The sequence below is a fragment of the Tasmannia lanceolata genome, unplaced genomic scaffold, assembly GCF_043159265.1.
Source record: "Tasmannia lanceolata isolate RefF3 unplaced genomic scaffold, GAP_Taslan_0.1 ptg000003l, whole genome shotgun sequence".
In the NCBI taxonomy this organism is placed as follows: domain Eukaryota; kingdom Viridiplantae; phylum Streptophyta; class Magnoliopsida; order Canellales; family Winteraceae; genus Tasmannia; species Tasmannia lanceolata.
The window spans coordinates 21615578-21641394 of NW_027518680.1; the positions used below are offsets into that span (position 1 = coordinate 21615578).

The window sequence follows — 25817 nt, forward strand, 5'->3', positions numbered from 1 at the left end:
TTCACCCACAAATACAAAGCTTAGACAAAAAAAAAAGACACAGCATTCACCCACAAATACAAAGCCATCAACGGACAGAAGAGTCACAGACAGAAAACAAGAAGATTTCAATCATGTCTATTGTTTGTTATTTATGTAGGAACAACATTACACGAAACAGAGAATAAACAGAAGTCCAATTCCTTGATGAGATCTGAACATTATGAAATGGGTCCGCGACACAGGAGGATGAACTGATTTATGAAATTGATAATTGGATGCCTGAATTACTAACCCCGATCAGAATTTCCACTTTAACTTGCTCTAATATGGAAATTCACTATCTGAAGAATGCATCGACGGTTAAAACCCTTACCTCACATGAAATCCTCTTCGAGTTCCTGCAAGGACTTATTTGTTGATGCAATCTGTTTGTTGGAGGTCATCTTGTCTGAGATCATCAGGCCCTTGTAGCTTCTTATATCTGCCTGCTTCTCCTTTTCAAGCCTCTCCAACTCTTCCCTACGTTTCTGCATTTCCATTAAACAAGATCCAAATTAGTATTAGATAATGCCGAAAGGCGTAAAAAGAAAGCTGCAATTCTCAAAATAATTCAGGAAGCAGAATAACCTAAAAGTGTTGTAAAATAACTTCAAACGAAGATATGTCTTTATATTTTTCGGTCTGGTATAAAACAAGGACCCAAAAGACCCATAAGAATGAGAATTGACACAAGTCGTCGGGATCTTTTTTCCTTCAGAATGAGGATCTGTTTCATTCTGATCCTATTGTCCCAAACGTTAACTTGCTTTAGAGGGGATCCAAACAAGAAGTTAGTCCTCCTGAGATTACTGTTTACCTTGTACAAAGTTAAAATTTCGGAGGACTTGAAGGTTTTTTTTTTCGGAATGGAAAAGCAATTCATTGATGAGAAAGACCAAGATGGTCTGAATAAGTACAGAAGAAAAAAAATAGAGATACAAAGTAAGAGATATATGTCATCCCCCAACAACAAGAAAAGGGCCAGAAATCGAAAACCTCCAAGCCCTCTTTGGAGACACCAACCCTGCCAAGCTTAACAGCTTCCATATTTGTGGATCTTCTCACATGCCGATAAGAAATCCCGTGACCACTAACTATGTCTTAGATCTCGTCAAAGAAAGGACCAAATCTCCAAGGACTACGAGATTTTCTTTTGTGATATTTTGGAAGAGACAAATTGGAAAGCCGCCGACTATGTATCTTCTTGTACTTCTGTTTTCATTTAATAAAATTTGTCAACTAAAAAAATACAAATAAATAGTGTATCCAGTAGCTTGGCGATTGGGTCCATAAGCACTAAAAAATAATTAGATTCGTAAGTGACAAAAACTGCAACTAGTACAAAATTTATTTTGTTAGAAGTATTATTTTTAAATACTGGTTTGGGTGGAGCAGCTGAAGCAAGAATCTGAAGTGGAAGTGAAACCTTAGAAGATAAGGTGCATGTTCCAAACTTCCAACCACAAACTTTGCCAACTAGAGTAAAATCCAATCATTCAGGAATTTGATTTCTGTATCATTTCAGTGGTTTTTTTATAAAGATATTTTTATAAAATGTAGAAATTCCTTAATTGTAAAAGGTACCTTGATAGATGGTCTATATATTATAAATTCCTACTCCAATAATGTTAACTGGACTCTGCTGTGGCAGAGTAAACACCCATGTCTAAAAACTATTCAAACAAACAAAAAAAATAAACGTCTAAAATCAACTCAACAAACCGATTTCAACTCTCCTAAGTTAATGTAAATTGGTAGGATATGTTTTCCAGGATGAAGATGGGACTTACTTTGTCTCGCATTTGAAGTTTTCTTTCTGACCTTTCAGCAGAATTAACTGCTTCTCGTTCAGCTGCATGAATAACAAAATATGAGTGGCTCAAGACACTATAAAGAAGTATAGACCTAGATCAAATATTATAAACCTACAGTTAAAAAAATCAATTATTATAAAGCTACCCTTCATTTGCATGAAGCCACCAAAAAATCGGCTCCAATGAACTTCAGAGCCAGATGGACCATGAGAAATACCAGCATGAGACAGTCAGATATAATGGCAGAAATCTATGCAAAATGGACCAAAGAGGTGTGCAACTCTTGCAATAAATTAGGCCAAAATTTTACAGGATCTAACAATGCAAATATCAACTGCACGGTTCCAATGAACTTCAGAGTTCAACGATAGATGGGCCATGAGACAATCAGATCTAAAAGGCAGAAATATATGCAAAACGGACCAAAGAGGTGTGCAATCCTTGCAAAAAATTAGGCCAAAATTTTATAAGATCTAAGAACGCAAATATCAACTTGAAGATCAACAGAAGAGGAACCTTAAAGATAGAGAAATTGATAGCCTCCCGTCCTTGCTAGAACTCATTAGTACATCTTATCTTTCCCATCTTGACACCAACAAAAAAATTTGGATTCCGGATACTTGAAGGCATATTTTACATGTGTTCATTTTTTTCATCATTTACTTGGCGTGGGAGGAAATCTCCTCTTGCAAGATTTTGGAAGGCAATTGCTCCACCTCATAAAATTTGGTCTTGCAAGTAAATCCATTTATGTTATGAGGATGAGGAGTCATTATATCACCTAATGATTATAATCCTGTGGTGTGCTATTATTAATAAAATCCTTCTCAATGGGGGTGCAAGCCCATTTGGAAATGCCGGTAAAATCCTTTGGGGTCTAATCCCTTACGTGATGATTTGGCAAATATGGATAGAGAGAAATAATAGAATTTTCAGGGAAAATGGTAGATCTTTGATCCATTTAAAAAAAGAGCAGATCTTTGAACAGAATTATAATGGATATAAATATCGCCCTTATCTCTTGGGTGAGAAATAACAAGAAAATGTTGAGACATTCTATACAAGAAATCTTCAGGAATCGTTAGGGAAAGAGGTTCAAAAGTAATACCTCACCCCAACTTGTGTAGACCGTCCTCTCTCTTGGACTAAGTTAAATTTTGATTTTGATAGAAGCTCTAAAGGGAAGCTGGGTCGAGCCCGTGTGGATGGAGTATTTTGTGATTCAAATGGGCACATTATCTATCTTGGCTTTCTCTGGACGGGCAATTCCTCCACCTCATGGAATTCCTTCTTGCTAGTAGATGCATTTATGTTACGAGGATGAGGAGTCATTATATCACCTAATGATTCACTGTCTAAATTCTAAAGTCCATTGGTGTGCTATTATTAATAAAATCCTCTCATTGGGTGCAAGCCTGTTTAGAAATGCCGGTAAAATCCTGGGGGGTCTCATCCCTTACGTGATGATTTGGAAAATATGGAAAGAGAGGAATAACAAAATTTTCAAGGAAAAGAGTAGATCTTTGAAAAGATTTATAAAGGATACAAATATCATCCTTATCTCTTGGGTGAGAAATAACAAGAAATATCATTAGGGTCCATACAAGAAATCTTCAAGAATTTTAGGGGAAGAGGTTCAAAAGTCATACCTCACCCCAACTTGTGTAGCCCGTCCGTCACACCTCTCCCCAACCCCTCTGTTGGACTAAGTTAAATTTTGATTTAGATAGCAGCTCTAAAGGGAAGCTGGGTCGAGCGGGTGTGGATAGAGTATTTTGTGATTCAGATGGGCACACTATCTATCTTGGCTTTCTCCAGACTGGCGGCGAGTATAACCAATTCTAACGAGGCAGAAGTGTCATTCTGTGGTTAGAAGATTTTTGCACCTTCTCTTAGAGGACATCAGCAGTTAAAAGTTTTGCACATCTTCTCTTAAAGGGCATCTAATCATTGAAGGTAATTCAACTAATGTAATCTCTTGGGCAAAGAAACAGTAGCGGGGCCGTGAAAATTAGCATGCGTAATTGCTGAAATATTGAACTTAAGCTTCAAGATTAATCCAGCAATCCATCACATGAGATCGGAAAATAAACTGGCAGATAAATTGGCAAAAGAAGGGTTGAAAGGGAGAACTTAGTCAATGGCAGTGCACTACCCCTACAGTCTCAGCCCAACGTTGAGTTCTGGACTGTTGGTCTCTTATGAGAGTAAAGACAGGTTCTTTTTATGTATTTGGAAGCTCTACCTTTCCTTTTTCAGCCCAAGGAGTCAACTTTCAGGGATGTAGGATGTTTTGGAATTAGGGATGTGTTTCTTATTTGTTGTTTTCTTGTGGAGCAGGAATGCCTTGTCCCTAGTAAGATTAGATGATTGTTTTCCTTTCTATAAATTTGATATTTGCAATACATATAGATGTCGAAACAGAGAAGCCGAGAGTATTTAAACCATACCTTTCAAGTCTGGCTTCCGTTCTACCTTTGTCTTGTTCAATCTATTAACTATCTCATTTAGGCGTTTCTCTACTTTCACAGTGCGGACCTACAGACAACCACCACGACGAGTCAGAATTACAGAAGACTCGCATCCTTCCTCAAATGCCCGATTTCTGCTCAATATCCAAAATAAAAACCCACGCTGAAAACCCAAACAAAATTCAATATATTATATTCAACAATCCCACATGCAATGTTGTCTGAAGGTTTGAGACAAGCATTTTTTTTTTTGAAATGGAAGTTTGAGACAAGCATGATGCAATGACGTATCTGTATTTGAGAAATGGCGGCAAACCAAAACATAATTCAATATATAAAATTCAACAGAGACCCACAAGTCAAAAACTAGAATATGCATGTTGGACTAGAACTTGATACTTTTGTGCAATTTCCTGCTAGAACTTTACAAATAATAAGAGAACACCTCTGTATCCAAAATTTAAATAACAAACTCATCATCTGGATATGTGAGGGTGGGATATTCTGGATATAGGAAAGGGGCATATACTCAACCAGACTCAGGAGTGCCCATTGCTCAATTATGGTGTGATTGGCTTCAGCCCTGGAGCTGACTGTACAACATCTAAATCCACCTCTGGTTTTATCAAGCTAAGACTGATTGACATATAGAAATGGAACTCATCAACAATAATAAGAAGCAAGCATTCTCAGCCTATTATGAAAACCAGATTATTTCCAGTGTATCCACACATGCCTTTAAGGTGGAAAGCAAGAATGTTCGACAAATAACCAGTTGGAAAAAAGCACCCAATGATATTCTGCCAGGAAAAAGAGAACACCAAAGGAATGATGAACACTAGCAATCCACTCAACCATTGCCATGGGCCACTTATTTAAGAAGTCAAATTGGTTGCCAAGGCTATCAAAAGAAAAAAATGGGAGAAGAGCCTAAACAATTTAAATTTAACGAAAAAGATTAAAAGAGTTGAAAATGATAGATTATGTATATACAGGGACCTGATATTTGCATTTAAAAAAAGGGGACCTGATCCTCCCTCCCTCCTGCTTTGACGAATGGATTCCCTATCCCCGACGGGTAGCTGAGAATAACTTTGCTTCTGCGCATATGGAAAGCAGTGTCATCATGCGCCTCTCATCTTGATCCGTGCAAGCGGGCATAGTTAGAACAGAATTTCTTGTCATTTCATCAATAATATCTACGCAATATATAGGGGTGGATACTAAATGCGTAATAGGGTCAAAACCATTCAAAATATGTATATATGCGCTAAATGGGTAATAGGGTCAAAATCTAAAGACCTATGAGAAAAATATTTTCCCGAGAGAGGAAATTCTGACTGAGTTGGATTTCCAGTTCAGTGCCACACTTCCGAAGCTCTATTGTGGACCATATATTATTGATTCAATTCATGTTAGTGAAACAAATGATGCACAACATTCGCATACTCAGACATTTGTTTATCTTTATTAGACGCACCTTATTAAGGGTATTTTGGCCAGTGTAATATATACAAATATATATATATATATATATATATATATATATATATATATATATATATATATCTGTGTTTGTGTGTGTGTTTGTGCATGTGTGTGCATGTGTGTGTGTGTGTGTGTTTTCGTGTGGATTAGGCTTTAAAACTCTCACGCTTTCTCCGTCTCTCTCTCTCATCATCTCTCTTTCTCTTCCACCATATAGTCATCTAACATGGTATCAGAGCTTCAATGTAAGATCGAATCTCTCATCCTTGAAGAAACCTAACCCTAACCCACTCTTCTCAATCGCACCCCTCGCTGCCTCAATCGCACCCCTCACACCACTTGCTGCCTCAACCCTAACCCTAACCCACTCGCACCGTCTCTTCTCAATCGCACCCCTTGCTGCCCTAACCTAACAAGCACCCCTCTCCTCAACCCTACCCCTAACATGCTTCTTCCAATCACACGATCCAACCATATTTTTTTGTTTTTCGCACCATGCAACCTTAACCCCACGATTTTGTCAAATTCTTCTCAAATCAATCCCTAAATCTTCTTCTCTTCTCAAATCAGTCCATAAATCCTATTTTCTTCATGTTCTGAACTCGTTTCTTCTTCTTCTTTTTTCTTTTTACATCATTGGTTCCGGGACATTGGTTGGTGGTTCTACTCCCTTTCTTCTATGTTTTTGGGGTATCCTTGCCCCTTTATTTGTCCCAGAACCTCGTCTGGTGTCTTCGACAGTGATTTGTTGGTGGATTTGGTTGTATGTTGGTGTTGGTCGATTTGTCAGTGGCGGTGATTATGTTGTTGGTTGTGGATGATTATTGTTAGTGGCTTTATTGGTGATTATCCATCGTCATTGTGTTGTTGGTGGCTTTATTGGCTTTATTGGTAGCTTTATTGATGATTTGTTAGTAGTGGTGGATTTATAGAATATAAATGCATGCCAACTGTTTGATAAAATGCCTGAGAGAATTTTTTGTTGGCTTTTGTAGTGATCGGTTGTGCCTCGTTACTTGTGTTGTTGGTGGCGATTGGTTTGTAGTTGGTACTGGTGGTGACATCATTTGTTGAGTCTTACGTTGGTGATCCCGTGGTGGATCTATGTTGATATGTTGTTGGTGATTTGATTTTATGGTCTTGGTGGTTCATTGGTAGTTTGTTGCTTCTACAATTGGTAGTTAGTGATGCTCGGTGGTTGGTGTCGACGGTGGATTGGTTGATGATTGTTGATAGTGGTGTTGGTTCTTTGTGATTGTTGGTTGGTTATGATTATTGTTGGTGTTGTTGGTGGTGGAGTTTTTTTTTCCGTAATTGTTGGATGTTGGTTGATGGTGATTATTGTGGTGGTTGTTGGTGGTGGTGTTGTTGCTCACTATTGCCGACTCTTTGGTTGCATTTATTCTGTCCTTGATGATTATTGATTGTTTGATGATGTTCTTTGTAACTTGGTGTTTTATGACAGTCCTGTTGTTTGTGGATTGATATTGAGCTGATAGTGTTGCTGTTATGATTTACATCCAGACCTTCGCCCATACCACTCTACTACCTCTTCTGCTGCTGCTTCTAATGGTTCCCCCTTGCTCCTGTTGCACCTGCTACATTGATCGCTACAGACTCTATGCTTGTCAATTGTGCTGAACATGAGGAGCTTGTCCGCCTACATGGTAGAGGCAAACAACCCACTGCCACATTTGCCCATCCAGGTAGATCGTCTTGTTTTATTTCTAGATCTGTTTTTGGATCATGGCTCATTGATTCAGGAGCATCTCATCACATGATTGGCAATTTTAATCTCCTTACTTCTTTCCAGTCTGCCCCTTCTAATGCCCCTAATTCTGTTACATTAGCAGATAGAACTACATCACCGCTCTGGTGTTGGTATAGTCTCTATCTCTAATGGCCTTTGTTTATCTTCTGTTCTTCTTTATGTTCCTTCATTTCCTGTTAGACAATATGCGTCAATTGACAAAAACTCGAAATTGTTATGTTTCTTTCTTTCCCTCTTATTGCACCTTTCAGTATCTGAAGATTGGGATGAGGATTGGTTTGGGTCGTGAGATTGGTGTATACTAGCTTGATTCAAGCCCTGCTGGTGCTGGTGCTGTTGTTTGTACTTCTGTTGATGTTTATCAATGGCACTGTCGTTTGGGCCAATCTCCTGTTGAGAAGCTTCGAAAATCTCCTTTTATTACTAGTTCTATTGAGTCGTTTTCTTGTGAGTCTTGTGAGTTGGGAAAGCACCATCGAGTGTCGTTTCCTTCACGTGGTATTCGTCGTTCGTCGAGTCCTTTTGAACTTGTTCATTCTGACGTATGGGGTCCTTCACTTATTGTCTCTTTATATTGTTTTCGTTAATTTTGTTATATTCGTGGATGATTTCTCGCTTGCTACATGGTTGTTTCTACTTGAGGATCGTTATGAAGTTTTTAATGCAATTCGTCGTTTTTACTTTGAAATTGCTAATCAAAGTTCTATTTTCTTTTATAAATTTTTTCGATATTTTATAAATGTTCTATTTCTTGCTTACGCATTGATGATGCCAAAGAATATTTCTCTACCGGTAATGTTTTCAACAGTTTCTTGAGTCACGTGGCATCAACCATGAGTCTTCTGGTGCATATAACTCGCAGCAGAATGGTGTCGCTGAGAGGAAGATACGATACTTGTTGGATATGACTTGCACTATCATGTTCCAGATGCGTGTTCCCAAGTGTTATTGGGAGACGCAGCTCTTACAGCTTGCTTTCTAGCGAATCGTCTTCCCTCTTCTGTCTTGTCTGGCTAGACACAATTTTTTGTCTTGTATCCTTTAGATGATCCTTTTCCATTGATTCCTCGTGTCTTTGGGTGTACCAGTTTTGTCCACAACCTAGCTCCTGGTCGTGACAAATTGGACTCTCGAGCAGAAAAAATGTATCTTTTTGGGTTACCCACGTACTAAAAAAATGATACAAGTGTTATAGTCCTCGATTGCGGAAAACATTTATTTCTGCAGATGTCACATTCTTTGAGGCTACATCCTATTTTTATGATCCGTCTCCGAGTTCTGTTGAGGTACCTACTTTGCTTTTTCCACTGTCATCGAGCCCTGTATAGCCCCCAATAGTGACCCCTTCAGCGACGAATGATACAGAGAATCCAGCGAACATTTCTACATCTGCGCCGAAAGTGTACACTCGAGGCCCACGATAGGTTGTTCTTCCTACAGGCAAGCCATCATCTCCAACCGCTGATTCTCATCCTCAGTGAGATACATTTCCATCAAGTAATCCTCTTCATGTGTATAATTTGCCTATTGCTTCTCGCACTCGATCTCACACTATTGCTCATCCAATATCACAGTTTGTTTCTTATCAGCGCATGTCGCCTTCATTTCGTTCATTTGTTTCTAGTATTTCTTTTGTTTCTTTGCCTAAGACAGTTTCAAATGCTCTTGCTCATCCTGGTTGGCGGGCTGCAATGGATGCCAAGATGGTTGCATGCAATTCAAATAAAACGTGGCAATTTGTTCCTCTTCCATCTGGGGCACAATTTGTTGGGTGTAGATTGGCTTTGCTATTAAATACCTTCCAGATGGGACCATTGAGAGCCCCAAAGCACGTCTTGCAGCCAAGGGATACACTCAGTTGTGGCCAAGATACCTTATGTACGTGTTCTCATAACTATTGATGTTAATCGTGGTTGCCATTATATCAGTTGGATATGAAGAATGCTTTCCTTCATGGCGATCTGGCTGCTAAGGAGATAAATATGGAGCAACCTTGAGCAACCTCATCGGTATGTTGCTCAGGGGGAGAGGTATTCCTCATTTGTCGCCTTCGGAAAGCAATTTATAAGCTGAAACAATCTTGGAGGGCATGGTTTGGGAGGTTCAGTGATGCAGTTCTGTGATTTGGCATGAAACAGTGCGTGGTTGATCAATCTCTTTTAAGCTATCAATCCACGGTTGGGTATATCTTCTTGATAATATATGTGGATGATATTGTGATTACGAGAAATGACCAAGCTGGTATACGGAGATTAAAGACTTTCCTCCGAGGAGAGTTTCCCACCAAAGATTTGGAATTCCTCATATATTTTATTGGCATCGAGGTAGCGCGTTCTCTTATGGGCTTTCTCTGTCACAGTCACGAAGAAAGTATACTTTAGACATATTGGAGGAGATCGGGTCTATGGGGTAAAACCTGCATCAACCCCTATGGCTCCTAATTGTCAAACTCCTTCCAGATCAGGGAGACTTGCTAGATAATCCAGGACGATACAGGAGACTTGATGGAAAGCTGATTTATTTGACAATTACTCGCCCTGATATCTTGTATGCTGTAGGAGTTGTTAGCCAATTTATGAATTCTCCTCGCAGGTCCCAATGGGCAGCAGTAATTCAGATCATCGGGTACTTGAAGGGTACCACAGGAAAAGGACTGCGCTTCAAGAAAAATGACCATGAAAGAGTAGAGGGATATACTGATGCAATTGGGTAGGGTCTCTTGCAGACAGGAGATCGACAACTGGTTATTGTACCTTCATTGGCAGTAATATGGTATCTTGGAGAAGTAAAAAACAAGACATTATGTCCAAATCTAGTGCAGAAGCAGAGTACATGGCTATGTTGTATACGAGTGGAGAACTGATTTGGTTACGCTTCCTTCTATCCGAGATTGGATTCTCATCTTCAGAAACAGCACGGATATATTGTGATAACAAGTTTGTGATTCATATTGCCAATAACCCAGTCTTTAATGAGCGAACCACACATTGAGGTAGATTGCCATTTTCTTCGTCACAGAATTCAGAGGGGCGAAATATGCACTATGTTCACTCGATCAGCACACCAGCTTGCAGATGTGTTCACTAAACCATTAGGGCCTACTAGGTTAAAGGATGCTTATAACAAGCTCGGAATGTATGCTATATAGATTCCATCTTGAGGGGGAGTGTTAGACACATCTCATTAAGGGTATTTTGGTCAGTGTAATATATACATACATCTATATCTATATAGCAGAAGAGAAAAGGAAAGAATTTTTTGGTTTGTTAGAAAACTCGGTGGATTTAACACGTCGCTATTAATATTTACGTTCACTGCCATCCTGAATTCCCTTAAAAGTGAAAAATGCCTCATGTACCCTTTCCACCCATCTCACTCTTCCGCTCTTAATTCCAAACATCTCTCCACGTTTCTGTAAAATTTACACATCGTGAGGCTAATTTCGTCCAGCTATGCGAGGCTGATTTCCCCAGATGTAGATCTTTTTCGCAGGCGTCAAACCTCCCTCCACGCGTCCCTCCCCGTCTCTTCCCAGAAGTCCTTTCCTCCTCCTCCTCTCCCTCCTCCTCTCTCTCTCTCTCTCTCTCTCTCTCTCTCTCTCTCTCTCCACCTTTGGGACGAGGCATCTGGAAAGCCAGAGTCATTGCAAAATGGGGTTAGATCAGGGTTACCATGTAGTTGCAGACCCATCAAAAACCCTAAAATTTTATGCGACGGAGCATCTTGAAAGCCATGTTCACCGCAGATCAGGGTTCCCAAAACTACTAGCAAGGATGTAATTTAGAGTAATGACGAAAGACGCTCTGCTAATTGCTGATTTTGCTATTGTCCGGTTCAAATAGTTTTGAACAAGTTGATTTTTCTATTGTCCGGTTCAAAGATGCAGATGGATTCAAATTTGTTTTTTGTCAAACACTCTTATGGGCAAGTATTCAAATTGTTGCCATCTAGAGAGAATCTGTCAGTCTTATAGTTTTGAACAAGTTGATTTTTCTATTGTCCGGTTCAAAGATGCAGATGGATTCAAATTTGTTTTTTGTCAAACACTCTTATGGACAAGTATTCAAATTGTTGCCATCTAGAGAGAATCTGTCAGTCTTCAAATGTAGTTTCAGATTTTTATTTACTTTTTTATAAATTGACTTTTATCCTTTCTCTTCTCATTATGTGCATCTTCGATTATTTTCTTATTTTTCCAGGAATGAAAGAAAAGCCTACCTAGAATTGAAGTATTACAGCTCCAATGTTTGCATCCTAAGGATAGAAAAGAATGCCCCCAGATAATTCAAATTACAGTGACATCAAATGTAGTTCCAGATTTTATTTACTTTTTTGTTAATTGCTTTTTTCCTTTCACTTCTCATTATGTGTATCTTCTATTATTTTCTTATACAGTTCTCTCTAATCTTTTAGGAATGGGTTTGATGCACGACACAGAGAACAATGGATGGTTATAACCGGGAGGACTCAAATATCAAGGGTCGTACCTCCACCGTACAAGGGTCTTATTGTTGTAAGGCCATACCGGTTTGAGGCTCGACACAGAAAACAATGGATGGTTAGAGAACAGGATGACTCAAATATCAAGGGTGGTACCTCCACCAAGGGCCTTATTGTTGTAAGGCCTTGCACCATATAATTTCTCCATATTCGAATGGGTTTATTATAAAATATGTCTATTTGGTTAGACTAAGTAGGTTGTTTAATGGTTCAATTCACTTGGCTTACGTCTTATTGGCTTCTCTTTAATTTTATTTTATTTATGTCATCGGTTTCTTTTTCTTTTGAAGGTGATGTATGCATGTACTTTTGTATTTTATCTTCTTTTTAATGTTTAGCTTTTGCTTTTTATTTCTTCACCATGCACATATTTATTAGCAACCTTTGTAAAAAAGTTTTATAATTTTAGGTGGTACCTTTCAGGTGATTAGTTGATGGTTTTGATTGAGGAATTTGGTTTGATGTGATCTGATTTGATTTGCAAATTTATGTATTCATGTTTGCTACACAGAATTTTGACATGAATTCACCTCATTTGATTTTTGTTCTTTTTCTCACCATTGTTCTACAAGCTCATGTTTGTTTTCAATTTTCAATAGCTCTGATGCATCATTTTATGTATCGTTACTTTTTCCCCCACCCTGTGCATCGCACAAGATCTCTTACTAGTGTGTGTGTGTGTGTGTGTGTGTGTGTGTCTATATATATATATATATGAGAAAAGTGTTGGTGAGCTTAAGCGCACCATTTTTTTGGTGCGCTTAAGTTGTTATAACGCCTTCCATTGGTGCGCTTAAGCGGGACCCAAACATTTAAACGAATAGGAGGCGTTATAACAACTTAAGCGCACCAAAAAAATGGTGAGCTTAAGCGCAACAACAGTTCTCTCTCTCTCTCTCTCTCTCTCTCTCTCTCTCTCTCTCTCTCTCTATATATATATATATATATATATATAGAGAAGGGTATATATATATATATATATATATATGGAGAGAGAGAGAGAGAGAGAGAGAGAGAAGGGTTCCTGCACTCGAGTGCTGGAAACAGGGGTGGGGCCACATTGGGGGGTGGGGGTGATCCTAAGCATTCATTTGACAAGCCCCATCATGGATGAGAGGTGTACCAAAAATCAGCTCCATTGGACCATCTTAGGGTGTCCATTTATGGGGGACACAATGGACAGATACTGTTTGTCCACAAATCTGCCCATTTTTCACCCCACAAATGGACACCCTATGGTGATCCAAGGGAGCTGATTTTTGTTGGACACCCTATCCATGAAAGGGCTCATCAAATGAATGTTTTGGATCATCCCCGCCATGCCCCCCCCCCCCCCCTTCTGCACTCGAGCGCAGACAAGCTTATCTGCGCAGGAACCCTTTTCTTATATATATATATATATATATATATATATATATATATATATATATATATATATATATATATATATATATATATGTTTTCGTGTGGAGAGAGCTTTAAAACTCTCTCATGCCTTCTCTGTCTCCTTTTCTCTCATCATCTCTGTCTTTCTCTTCCACCATGTAGTCATCTAACAATCTTCAAGCAAATGGCTACTCACGAATTCCAAAAGGCAAGGACACAAAGTAGCAGTAAAGCAAAGAGATTATTAATGACAAGTAGTGGATATCATTTCATAAACGCTCCCTTCACATATATCGGCATATCCTTTTTTGGGTAGGTAAGCAAGGATTGAACCTCTGACCTCCAGGTTGAAGAACCAAGCCTTGACCATTGAGCTAGAGGCTCAATCCCAATATCGACGTGTCCTTGCGAGTCAATGAACTACACAATGTCGTGCTTTAGACTTATCTATGGTGATGTGAGGTCCCACCCAAGTTGTCGTGCAAACATGAGCAACTCCTTCACACACAAACCAATGCAGAGAGATTATTAATGATGAGCATTGGATATCATTTCATAAACAGTCCCTTCACACATATCAATGTATGCTTGTGAGTCCATGAACTATACAACATCGTGCTTTAGACGTTTCTAAGTTGAAGTGGGCTCCCTCCCAAGCTGTGATGCAAATGTGAGCAACTGCTCCATAGACAACCCAATAGCACATGCATGTTATATGCTAGCAAATAGCGTGCATTTGAGTATTCAGGATTGTTAGATGCATGTGTTGTGTACATGCCTAAGTGCATATTGGTCATTTGCATGTTCTCTCTTTTATATAAATACATAAGTGAGGGGGAGCACACTCCAACTCACTATTCTCTTCTTCACAACATGGTATCAGAGCCCTAGGGTTGTGGTAACCTAGGGTCCACCATTGATCATCCTCTTCTTCTCCTCTCCTTCCTTTTTCTCCTCTTCTTCCTCTCCTCCTTCTTCTCCCCATCCCTCTCTCTCCTCTCGGCCCCCACGCCCACTCCTTTCGGGAAAACCCCTCCGCGAGCACCCCCTGCCCAAAAACCCACTGCCCCTCCCCTCTGTCTCAGAAACACCCCCCCCCCCCGAGGACCCTTCACTCCACTCCTTTGCCTCTCTCTCTCCACACCCAATCCCCTTCCTTTTTTACTCTCCTTTCTATCTCATCGGACTTAAAGCCCTTCTCTAGTTCCCTCCTCTTTCTCATGATCAAGATCCCATTTTTTTGGTATTTCTTCCTTCCTCCGCGGCTCCGATTCTCTTTATGTCTTTGCGGCCTTCCCATGTCTCATTATTACCCTAATCTTCTTTGGAGCCGCGCTCTTCTTCTTGGGCTCATCTAGTACCTCCTTATCGTCATTGTGGTTGAGCTTATTACTCTCTTTCTCTCTCCATAGATTCTCCAGATATTAAGGATCCCCCTCTATGGCAAGCTTCAGCGGCCCCTATCCCTATCACCCCAACGATTTCTTCTTCATCTAGTCAGTCTTCATCGGTGGATGGTTCATTCCCACCGATGACAACAGTGAAACTAGACGGGTCCAATTACCTGAATTGGAAGGTCGCTGTGGAGACTTACCTCACTGCTAGGGGAAGGGTCTATCTCATCCGTCGTGATCCTCCCTCTTCCACCGATCCCACATATGAGAAGTGGGAGCGAGACGATGCTCTTATTTGCACTCTCTTGTTGCAGAGCATGACCACTCAGATTGCTGGCACCATGATGCACCTTCTGACCGCCAAGCGGAGTTGGGATCATACCGCAGTTCTCTATTCTGGAGTAGGCAACCTTGCTCACATTTGTGCCACCTATTCACAGTGGATGCATCTACGACGTGGTGACACTCCTCTTTCCACGTACTACAGCCAGTTTGTCTCTCATTATCAACAGTTGGATGTCCTAATACCCCCTCACAACTGACTTGGCTACTGCTGCACAGCAACAGGATCAGTTCATGTAGTTAACTTCCTTGAGACATTGGGACCTAAGTTCTTGCATCTCCGACAACAGATTTTCGGTTGAGTCTATGCCCTCCCTATAGGAGGTATATTTACGGGCTCAGCAGTGCATTGTTGGTGATTCTCTGCCTACAACCCATGTTGATGGATCTGCAACAACGGCCTATAATACTAGTGATCGTGCTACCCGTGGTGGTGGCACCTTTGGACATGGTCGTGGGCGTAATTTTGGACGTGGCGGTCATGGTCCTGGCCGCAATTCTAGTGGAGGCTGTGGTACAGGTGGCCATCCCCGCCCCTATTGTTCTCATTGTCGGCGAGAGGGACATCATTTTGACACCTGTTATGCTCTGCATCATGAGCTTCGTCCGCCTCCTAAGCACCGTTCTGGCCGAGAGCGCATCTCTCTGCTCCTGACATCTCTAATGCCTCGGCATCTTCTTCCCAGCATAGCTCAGCCGCCCCTGCTAATTGTCTATATCTTTCACGCACAGACTATGATGAGTTCTAGCGCCTCAAGTTGACCAGTCACCCTTCGAGTGCCGGTTTTGCCAGCCAGGTAGCTCTCCTGCCTCTCTACTCACTAGCTCCCGCTCCTGGACCATTGATTCCAGTAGGGGTGCAACTTGGGTCGGGTTCAACCCGATTTTGGGTCGGGTCGGGTTGGGGCAACTCAAAAATCAGGTTGGGTTGGGTTAGAAAAAGCTAACCCGAATTAAAATCGGGTTGGGTTCGGGTTGAGCCATAGATAACCCGACCTGAAACCCGAAGCATCCATGTAAAACATGCTAGAAATTTGAAAATGGAACTAAAGGAATGGCGCCAGCTATTCTCAAAAGTTACTTTTTTCATGATGTCAATGACAACTGTCCACTTTAAAGTTACTTTTTAAATAATAACATTTACAGCAATCACGTCACTCATTTTTCCAATTTTTTATTTCTTTTTCCTTTTATCTTTTACAATGACAACTGTCACTCAAAGCACAATGGTATGTTTTTTTCTACTTTTTTATAGCAAGCTTTTATTGCGTCTTACGAGTGTAAAAGCTAAGAAAAGTAAAATCCTATCTTCAAACGCATCTGACGAGTGTAAAAGCTAGAAAAAAAAATCTAAAATCCCATCTTCAACCTAAAATACAGAACCTCGGCCATGTCTTCAACGGTGCCTCCGGCCATCCCTCCCTCCCATGCTTCTCTGTAAATAAAGGCATTCCATTAATCTCCTTCAAATTTCATTTGAGAAACCAAAAAAACCATAATCCCATTTATCCTCCCTTTTCAGCTTTTTCGAAATCCTTGTTCATTTTGCAATGGAAGTCTCTTGGTTGCATCTAGAAGAAAGAGGACGTGCCAAAGATGAAAATGGTAACTTTTTTTTTCTTCATCTCCTTTTTTGGTTTTTGGGTTTTTCATCTCCTCTTGTTTTTTTTAATCTACAAATTGGGTTGGGTCGAGTTGGCATAAAATCCATTCGGGTTGGGTCAGGTTGACCATTTCGGGTTGAGAGTCGGGTCAAGCTCGGGCTCGGGTTAGGCAAATGATGTCTCGGGTTGGGTTGGGTTGGGTTGGGTTGGCCTCAACCAGACCCGAGTTGCACCCTTAGATTCCGGAGCCTCAAACCATATGACAGGTACCTCTTCATCCCTTAGTTCGTTTCTCCCCATTTCCTCTCAATCTATTACTCTTGCTGATGGGAGTACTACTCCCATCTCTGGTATTGGGAGCGCCTCTCCCCACCCTGGCCTTACATTATCCTCAGTCCTATGTGTTCCGAAGTCTCCATTTAGGTTACTTTCGATTAGTCAACTTATCAAACATCTTCACTGCTCTGTCTCATTCTACCCCTGTTATTGTTTGTTTCAAGATCTCTCTTCTGGGAGGACCTATGAAGCACGGGTGCGGGTGCAACACGACACGGGTATGCGGGTACGTGATTTTCCGAAAAACTCGGGTGCGGGTGGGTTCGGGTGCGTTGAATATAATAATATTTTATTATTTTTTTTTTATATATTTATAAAAAAAATTTTAAAAATACTAAAGCAATCAAATAACAATAACATCACCAAAATGGAAAATTCTAATATTACTCTTCATTTCATACGTGATTAAGTTCATCATTAAAGCACCAAAATAACATAAAGCATCAATGCATCATCATAGCTAGAAGTCCGTCGCCTCATCTCCAATATCAACATCGTCCTCTACGTCGTCGGTAAAAACAATGGACTCCAACTCCGGCTCATCCAAAGAAAGACTAGCAACTTCAAGTACCCCTACATCCTCGAAGGAATCAAATGTATCTCGAACCAATGTCCCACATCTTTGTCTCTCCTTGCTTATATTGTGGAGTTTGTCTTGATAGAAACCGAAGATTGCTATGAACGAAAACAAAATCTTGAGCTCGTTGTGGAGTTATCTTGTTCCTCTTGAGAGAATGCACAAAAGAGTAAGTGCTCCAATTCCTCTCGGCACAATATGACGATGAAGGTTGCATAAGAATCTTCAATGCTATGCTTTGAAGCATAGGGGCACATGTACCATAGATGGCCCACCATTCATGAGACTCGATAGTGAACCGTTCATTGATGGAATCAACATCATTAAATAATCCGGACTTCATGGAGAATTGGGCGAACACCACATTAGCTCCCGTGCGGTCCTCGGATTAGTGAAGTATCTCTTGAAGCACTTTATCCTCTTGGTATAAATTTTTGCATCCTTAGGTGGAGGCACCCGACTTGAATCCTCACTAAGCCATTGTTCACTATAATACCTTTAAGAAAGAAAAAACTAATTTAGCTTCAACTTTCAAGTCAAAAGTTAGAAATAAACATAGATAGCTACTAATCCAAATAAATTTAAAGTCACCTAACGTTGGATTCAATGAATGAGCCAAGCAATGAAGAGGAGTGTTGCTCTTGTTCCAACGAGCAACAAGAATCTCGTGCACCACGTCAAAAAATTTGGACTCCTCTTCTTTCTTCTTTCCTTCCTATATATCGCCGCCCTCACTTTCTCTATCATGGTGTCCCACAAATCATAAACCAAGTGAAGGCAAGGCGTATCTGTGTCACACTCTCTAAGCATGTAATAGATGGGGGATGTAAATGCGAGTATGTAGTCGATAGAATCCCACCATACATCATCTAACACCTTCTCTTTTACAAATCTCGTGTTCCCCACGTCATCCTCCCTATAGCAAGTCCATTTGTCGCTAATAACCATTGCTTGAAGATCTTGCTTTAAGAGTTTCAATCTCTTAAGCATGACAATAACACTCGCAAATCGAGTCTCCGCCACGGAAAGCAACTTCAAAGTGTTGAACTCGTTGAATATGACTAGTCTCATTGAATGATTCATTATGAGATTCTTAATGATGCTAAGCATCTCCTAAAACATCCGTGATCCAACTACATTCGTCATATGTAACTTGATTTGCTTCCACATTCTTCGCCGCACATATGTTCTTCAAAGCAAGATTGAGGGTGTGCACCACACATGGGGTCCAAAAGATGGAAGGAAATTGCGCCTCAATAGGTTGTCCGGCCGCCTTGCAATTTGCGACGTTGTCGGTAATTACTTGGACAACCTTTTCATGCCCAACCTCCATAATTACCTCCTTCAACAAGTTGGCAATGAAATGTTTGTCCTTTATCTCCCTCGAACAATCTACCGCCTTAGAGAAACATGGGCCTACCCTCGGTTACCGCCATGAAGTTAATGAGAGGCCGCCTTTGTGAGTCGCTCCATCCATCAGTAACAATGCTCACCCCTTTATCCTTCCATGTATCTCTAAGGGGTTGCAACAACCTATCAACATTTGCCCTCCCTCTTTGTAGTAGAGTCGTCCTTAGCAAATTATATCCCGGAGGCAAATAACCGAAAAGTGCATTATTGGCGGCAAACGAGAATGAACTTTCGTAGTGTGGGTTCCTTGCTAGGTGATATGGCAAGCCACCAGAGTAAAACATCCGAGCAATCTCGGCATGTAGTTGATCGCGAGCAGCCGTGTTGAATGCCTTTTCAATAGCACTCACACTCCCACTTAGACCACTTGTCTTCCTCCTCTTTAGATCAAAACTTGGAGGAACAAACATAGTACTCGTGCAACCCAATGATCCACTACTTGATGATGGCGGCAATGGCACTCTCTTGGGAGCATTTTGCTTCATAAGATCGCTCCGAGGTTTTCTCTACTTTTCATAAAGATCGATCTTTAAGTAAATAAAGCCAAGTCACTCAAATGTATGCGAGAACTACCTCGTATGACTTGGCTTTATTTACTTAAAGATCACTTTGAGGTTTTCTCTACTTTTCGCACTTTTCAAGCTGAGATTACAAATCAATTTGCTTGCACCATCAAATGTTTGCGCACTGATAATGCTGGTGAGTACTTTTCCACATCTAATGGCTTTCACGATTTCCTCTCCACGCATGGCATCCTCCACCAATCTTCTTGTGCTCACACCTCCCAACAAAACAGTGTAACCGAGCGGAAGTTGAGATCTTTACTGGATGGAGTTCGCACTCTTCTCATTCAAATGCGAGTTCCTAAGATCTATTGGGGTGATGCCATCCTCACCGCATGCTTTCTCGCCAATCGGCTCCCTTCCTCAGTTCTTGATGACAGTTCCCCATTTGCAATGTTACACCCCATCATGACCTGTTTCCTCTCACTCCTCGGGTCTTTGATTGCGTGTGCTTTGTCCACAACCTTGGCCCTGGCCTAGATAAATTGGATCCTCGGGCAACGATGTATCTTTCTCGGTTATTCTAGGACTCAGAAGGGTTATCGATGTTAAAGGGCTAGCCTATATAGGTCGTTCGTCTCTGCTGATGTTACCTTTTTTGAGTCCGACTCTTACTTCATCACACCTCAGGAGAGTCCTCCCACTGTTCTTGAGCCGGACATTCCTCTTCCTGTTCTAATTATTCCAGATTCCGTAGGCTCTCCCTCTTCACCTTCTACTTTACAAGTTCTTGAGATTGTTCTTGTCTGTGACCCCTCTTCTTCAGCACATGTACCAGAGGCTCCTCGTCCCGCTCCAATGAACATATCAGTGTCGACTAAAATATGTCGCCCCTCACTCTTCACCTACGCCATCGCCCTCTCAGCCGGAGATCACGACGACCACCTCTCAGGTACAAATCCTTCCTCCTCCCAATGTTACTACAAATTCTCCCATTGCTTCTCGTACTCGCTCTCATAGTACTGCTCATTCTATCTCATCTGTTGTTTCATATGACTCTCTCACTCCTATGTTTCGGAGTTTTGTGTCTTCTTTGTCTTCAGTCTCTTTGCCGCGGTCTTTACCAGAGGCTGTTGATCATCCTGGTCGGCGTGCGGCTATGGATCTTGAGATGGAGGCCCTTCAGGCCAATCAGACACGGGACTTGGCTCTCCTTCCTCCTTGAGCTCGGCCCGTAGGTTGCCAATGGGTCTATGCCGTCAAACACTTACCTGATGAGACTGTTGAGCGCCTTAAGGCGTGCCTGGTTGCTAAAGGTTATACTCAAACCTTTGGAGTTGATTATACAGAGACATTCTCTCTTGTCGCCAAGATTCCCTCTGTTTGATTTTCATCTCTCTTGCAGTTAACCGAGGGTGGCACCTGCACCAGTTAGATGTCAAGAATGCATTTCTTCATAGTGAGCTTACGAGGAGGTTTATATGGAGCAACCACCTACGTATGTTGCTCAGGCGGAGATGTACTCCTCAGTGTGCCGGTTGAAGCAATCTATATATGGTCTGAAGCAGTCCCCTAGAGCATGGTTTGGAAGATTTAGTGATGTTGTCATGCGCTTTGGCATGAAGCGATGTGCAGTTGATCATTTTGTCTTCAGTCATCAGTCTGCTGCTACTGCTGGTTGTGTTCTATTAATAGTGTACGTTGACGACATTGTCATTAAAGGTAGTGATTTAGTGGAGATACAGAAACTGAAGACCTTACAGAAAGAATTTTCAACCAAAGATCTGGGCGTCTTAGGTATTTTCTTGGCATCGGGGTTGCCTATTCCACTAGAGGCATCTCCCTCTCACAAATGAAATAAGTGTTGGATCTTCTTGAGGAGACATGTTATCATGGGGTGAAACCTGCTTCTGTTCTCATGGACCTAAATGTGAAACTTCTTCCAAAAGAAAGTGATTTATTAGATGACCCTGGCAAATGCATGAGGTTGGTTGGTAAGCTCATATATCTTACGGTCACTCGCCCAGACATATCATTTGTTGTTGGCGTCGTCAGCTAACATATGAGCTTACCATGTACTTCACAGTGGGCAGCAGTGGTTCAGATTCTTCGCTACTTGAAAGGGGCGCCAGGGAAAAGCCTCCTATTCAAGAAACAAGGGCATATAAAGTTGGAAGGATTTTGTGATGCAGATTGGGAAGGATCTCCAGTAGATAGGAGATCCACCACTGGATATTGTACCTTTGTTGGCGGCAATTTAGTGTCGTGGAGGAGTAAGAAACAGAACATCGTTTCCAAGTGTAATGCCGAAGCATAGCACAGAGCCATGTCTCATACGATTGGAGAGCTTATTTGGTTGCGATCTCTCATATCAGAAATTAGTTTCTCTTCATCTTCTCCAGCTCAGCTTGATTGTGACAATAAGGCTGCAATTCATATAGCTACCAATCATGTATTCCATGAGAGAACCAAGAACATAGAGGTTGATTGTCATTTCATTCCCTAGTTAATACATAGAGGCGAGATTCATGTTTCCTTCACTCGATCCGTGGACTAACTAACTGACATCTTCACTAAGCCCTTGAGTAAAACCAAACTAAATGACATTTGTAACAAGCTATGAATGAATAATCTACATTCCAGCTTGAGGGGGAACGTTAGATGTATGCGTGTTGTGTACATGCCTAAGGGCATAGTGGTCATTTGTATGTCCTCTCTTTTATATAAATACATAAGTGAGGGGAGCACACTCCAACTCACCCTTCTCTTCTTCACAACAAGGATACCAAGAATATGAGAAGAAAACAAAGCTCATTTATGCTTCTTAACAGTGAAGCCCAAATCATGCAACAGAGAAGAACTACAATGAATTTACTGACTAATCACTCTCAAAAAAAATTACTGACTAGGAATTATAAAGGCTATGAGAAAGAAGGAAATGTCACTACGCTTTGTGTGCCATCTCATCCGTACATGTGGCAGACAAATATGGTGATTGGGGCCATTGATTTGGTGGGTCACCATGGGGACAGATCATAAACCAAAAGCCAAGGCGACTGGATGATCCTAACTGACCAACTGCTGTGATTTTATCGGTTCAACGTTGACCATTGCTGATTTGTCTAAACTTCTTTTCAACCAACCAATTTGAGGCCATTGATTGGATTGCAATAGTCTGATCACCATGATTTTTGGGCTATGGCCCATCCCAGTGGAGGAAAATTACATCAATGATCTTGATCAAAATAGATGGTTTTTTTTTTTTTGAAAGGTATCTTGATCAAAATAAAACAGGCTGTGAAAAACACACAGCCTGTCCCAAGAGGAGGGTTGGCGTCAGGTTGGCAGCCGGCCGTAAACTTTGCCACTCTTCTATGAAATGAATCCTATAGAAAACCTTCTTCAAGAAAATTTTCTAAAGGATTCATTAGCCGACCCCAACTAGTTTGGGGCAAAGGCTTAGTTGAGTTGAGTTGAGTAGATCTTGATCAAAATAAACGTGTCCCACATATACAGGAAAGATTGTTATGATAGTGTGGCATGCCTGTGTGAACTATGAAGCATTGAAGAATAACTCCTAAAAAAAGATTTCACTTGAAATAAAGCGGCTGGAAGATTCATTTTTTTAAAAAAAGCCACTGGAAGATTGTAAAACAACATATATACACAGAAATCTGGATAGAAACTACAGGGTATGGAATGTTTACCATCTTAGGATTGTGGAAACCAACTTGCCCAACATCCATGGAAGGAGTCTTCTTCAAATTGTACCAAGGGGTATAAACAACATCAATATTATTCACCTTGTTGCCTGCCACGTAAATATATGTTAGAAAAAAGCAGCAACTATACATACATAGCTGCAAACATCATAAGAGTTGATGTCAATAGAATAACTAGGAGGAGGTTATACAAGAAAAAAAAAACAATAGCTATAGGTACTAATTCAATGAAGCAAACATAAACTAATTGCCCATTCACAATGCTCCTATGTTGCTCTGTTACAGCCAAATAAGAAGCATATATTTATTTAAGAAATCGCATTTGGAAAATTCTATTTATGGCCACCGTGAATGTCATAAACAATCACATTGCCATGACATAGAATTAAACTGCTAAACTATGGACAGAAAAGCAAGAAGAAAGACAATTTGCCTTGGATGGAGTTCGCTTTGACAAGCTGTGCACAGTCTTCTAGTAAACCTTCACTTATATCATCAATCGTCTGACCTTTATTCAGTCTTACATAAACATGTGCAGACGACATTTTATCCACGTGGAACCTGCAGCAACAGCCATCCAATCAAGTAAGTTCTTGTCATATGAATTAACAGCTAAAAGGCGTACAAAGCATTTAAAAAAAATCTTAAAAAGGATAACAAAACTTTAAAAAGAAGAAAACACAGAAGGGTCTAGATGATCGATCCCTCATTAAGAGAAAAAATGAATTAGAAAGAGAATACAACTCATGTATTATTTATTTTGTATTTTTGCAGTCAAACCTCTCATCTCTTGTAATATTAAAATGACATTCAGGGAAAGACACTAAGATATAGAAATTGCAAGGCCTAAAAGCAATATCATACATGGATGAACTTTTAGGTGAAAGGCCCACAATAGAGGGTGACAGCTACCAAGAATATTCCATCCACATGTAATTATTTCATTCACTTGCCATTCAAAAAGAAAAATTATTTCATTCACCAACAAGATTCTGAGTTCGAAAGACCATGAAAGAACTTTTAGGTGCCAAAAGGCCCGCGATAGAGGGTGACAACTACCAAGAATAGAACAGGCATATGTAATTATTTCATTCACCAGCAATAGTCTGAGCTTGAATGATTGGTAACTTGAAAAGGAGAACTTGCTGATTCGGAAAAAAAAAAGTTGAAAAGGAGAACTGGGGCATATGGTCATAAATAGGAAAATTCCGAGTGAGGAATAATATATCCCCAAAAGTGGAACTGTTCCATCTTCAATTAGGAGGGTAAGTATCTCTCAAGCACTAAAAGAATGGAGCTTCACAAGAACATCCACATAAACCCACTGGATTCTTTCCTGGCAACAAAAAATATGCAAAAAAAGATGATCATGGAAAAACAAAAGCTTGTGCCTAGGTCACTCTAATGATAATTCCTTTTACGCATCACTGGCTACTAGGACATCCCAACATACCACTCAAGAATTAGTTAGAAGCTATGAAACGAAGTGGGAAGATCAAGATCATATTGGAGACAAGATACCTAATTATTTCCAGAATATTTCACATCCATAATGAATTTTCCAAGTTTAGTGATCTTAATATACAAAGGAACATTCCCAAGCCCAAAATATTCTTTGCATGCCTCCCTATAAAGGAGAGATTGAAGATGTTAGCAAAGAAGCCAAACCGTACAAGGCTCCTGGATTAGACGGGCTCAATGGGGGCCTCCACGTATAATTGGAGACAGCATTATTAAAGCAGTGCAGATTTTTCTTTGATGAAGGTAAACTACTTCAAGAAGTAAATGACATGTTCATTACTCTGGCACCAAACTAAGTGATACGGCTAATCTGAGCAGTCTGATCAAAGTACTCATCGAAACTCTCTGTACGCATTAATTGCTATAAAGCGCTATAGTAGATATCATTAGCTCCAATAAGTCTGCCTTTATAAGGGGTATTATTCAGTAACAGCATAACCAATAAATTACTCTTGCACCAAACTATGTGGTACCGATGCTCTGAGCACTCTGACCAAAATAATGATTGGAACCTTATCTACACATAGGTTGCTAAGAAATGTTATAATAGATACCAATACCTCCAAGTCTTCATAAGTGGTATTATTCAGCAAAAGCATAACCAAAGATATATAAGTTCGAATGACGGCTTGACTTTGTGTATAGAAGACTGATCATTAAAACCATGCGGCTTGACTTTGTGGATAGAAGACTGATCATTAAAACCAAGCATCGGATACATAGAAGACTGATAAAATAATGTAAAGCCTTATGGTATCAAATAAGAATAAATTTTAAGTTAGGAGTATAAGGCTACGAGTCACTGGAAACTGTGTATATAATGTAAAGCCTTATGGTATTAAATAAGAATAAATTTATTATTAAACTTTGAGAGCTTTGCCGTCTTCTTGTGCTTTGTGGATCATGATGACATGATGTCAATCAATGGCGGATTCCATTGATCAAGAAAAAACCCCT

General features: G+C 40.4%; 1 protein-coding gene across 3 annotated transcripts in view; it reads right to left on the bottom strand.

The window, feature by feature from the left end:
* The window catches only part of LOC143853821 (uncharacterized), a 34615-nt gene continuing 8798 nt past the window's right edge, over positions 1-25817 (bottom strand). Inside the window, exons 2-7 of one of the 3 annotated variants that reach the window (XM_077363543.1) lie at positions 23773-23900; positions 23325-23428; positions 4286-4373; positions 1812-1873; positions 356-509; positions 1-261 (exon numbers count right to left, since the gene is read on the bottom strand). In XM_077363543.1, coding sequence (XP_077219658.1) covers positions 357-509; positions 1812-1873; positions 4286-4373; positions 23325-23428; positions 23773-23900 — 535 coding nt within the window. In that variant the 3' untranslated portion in view covers positions 1-261; position 356. Of the gene's footprint in view, positions 510-1811; positions 1874-4285; positions 4374-5166; positions 5407-23324; positions 23429-23772; positions 23901-25817 lie in introns of those variants that run through there. The other 2 variants (XM_077363538.1, XM_077363547.1) reach the window with 2 other exon arrangements.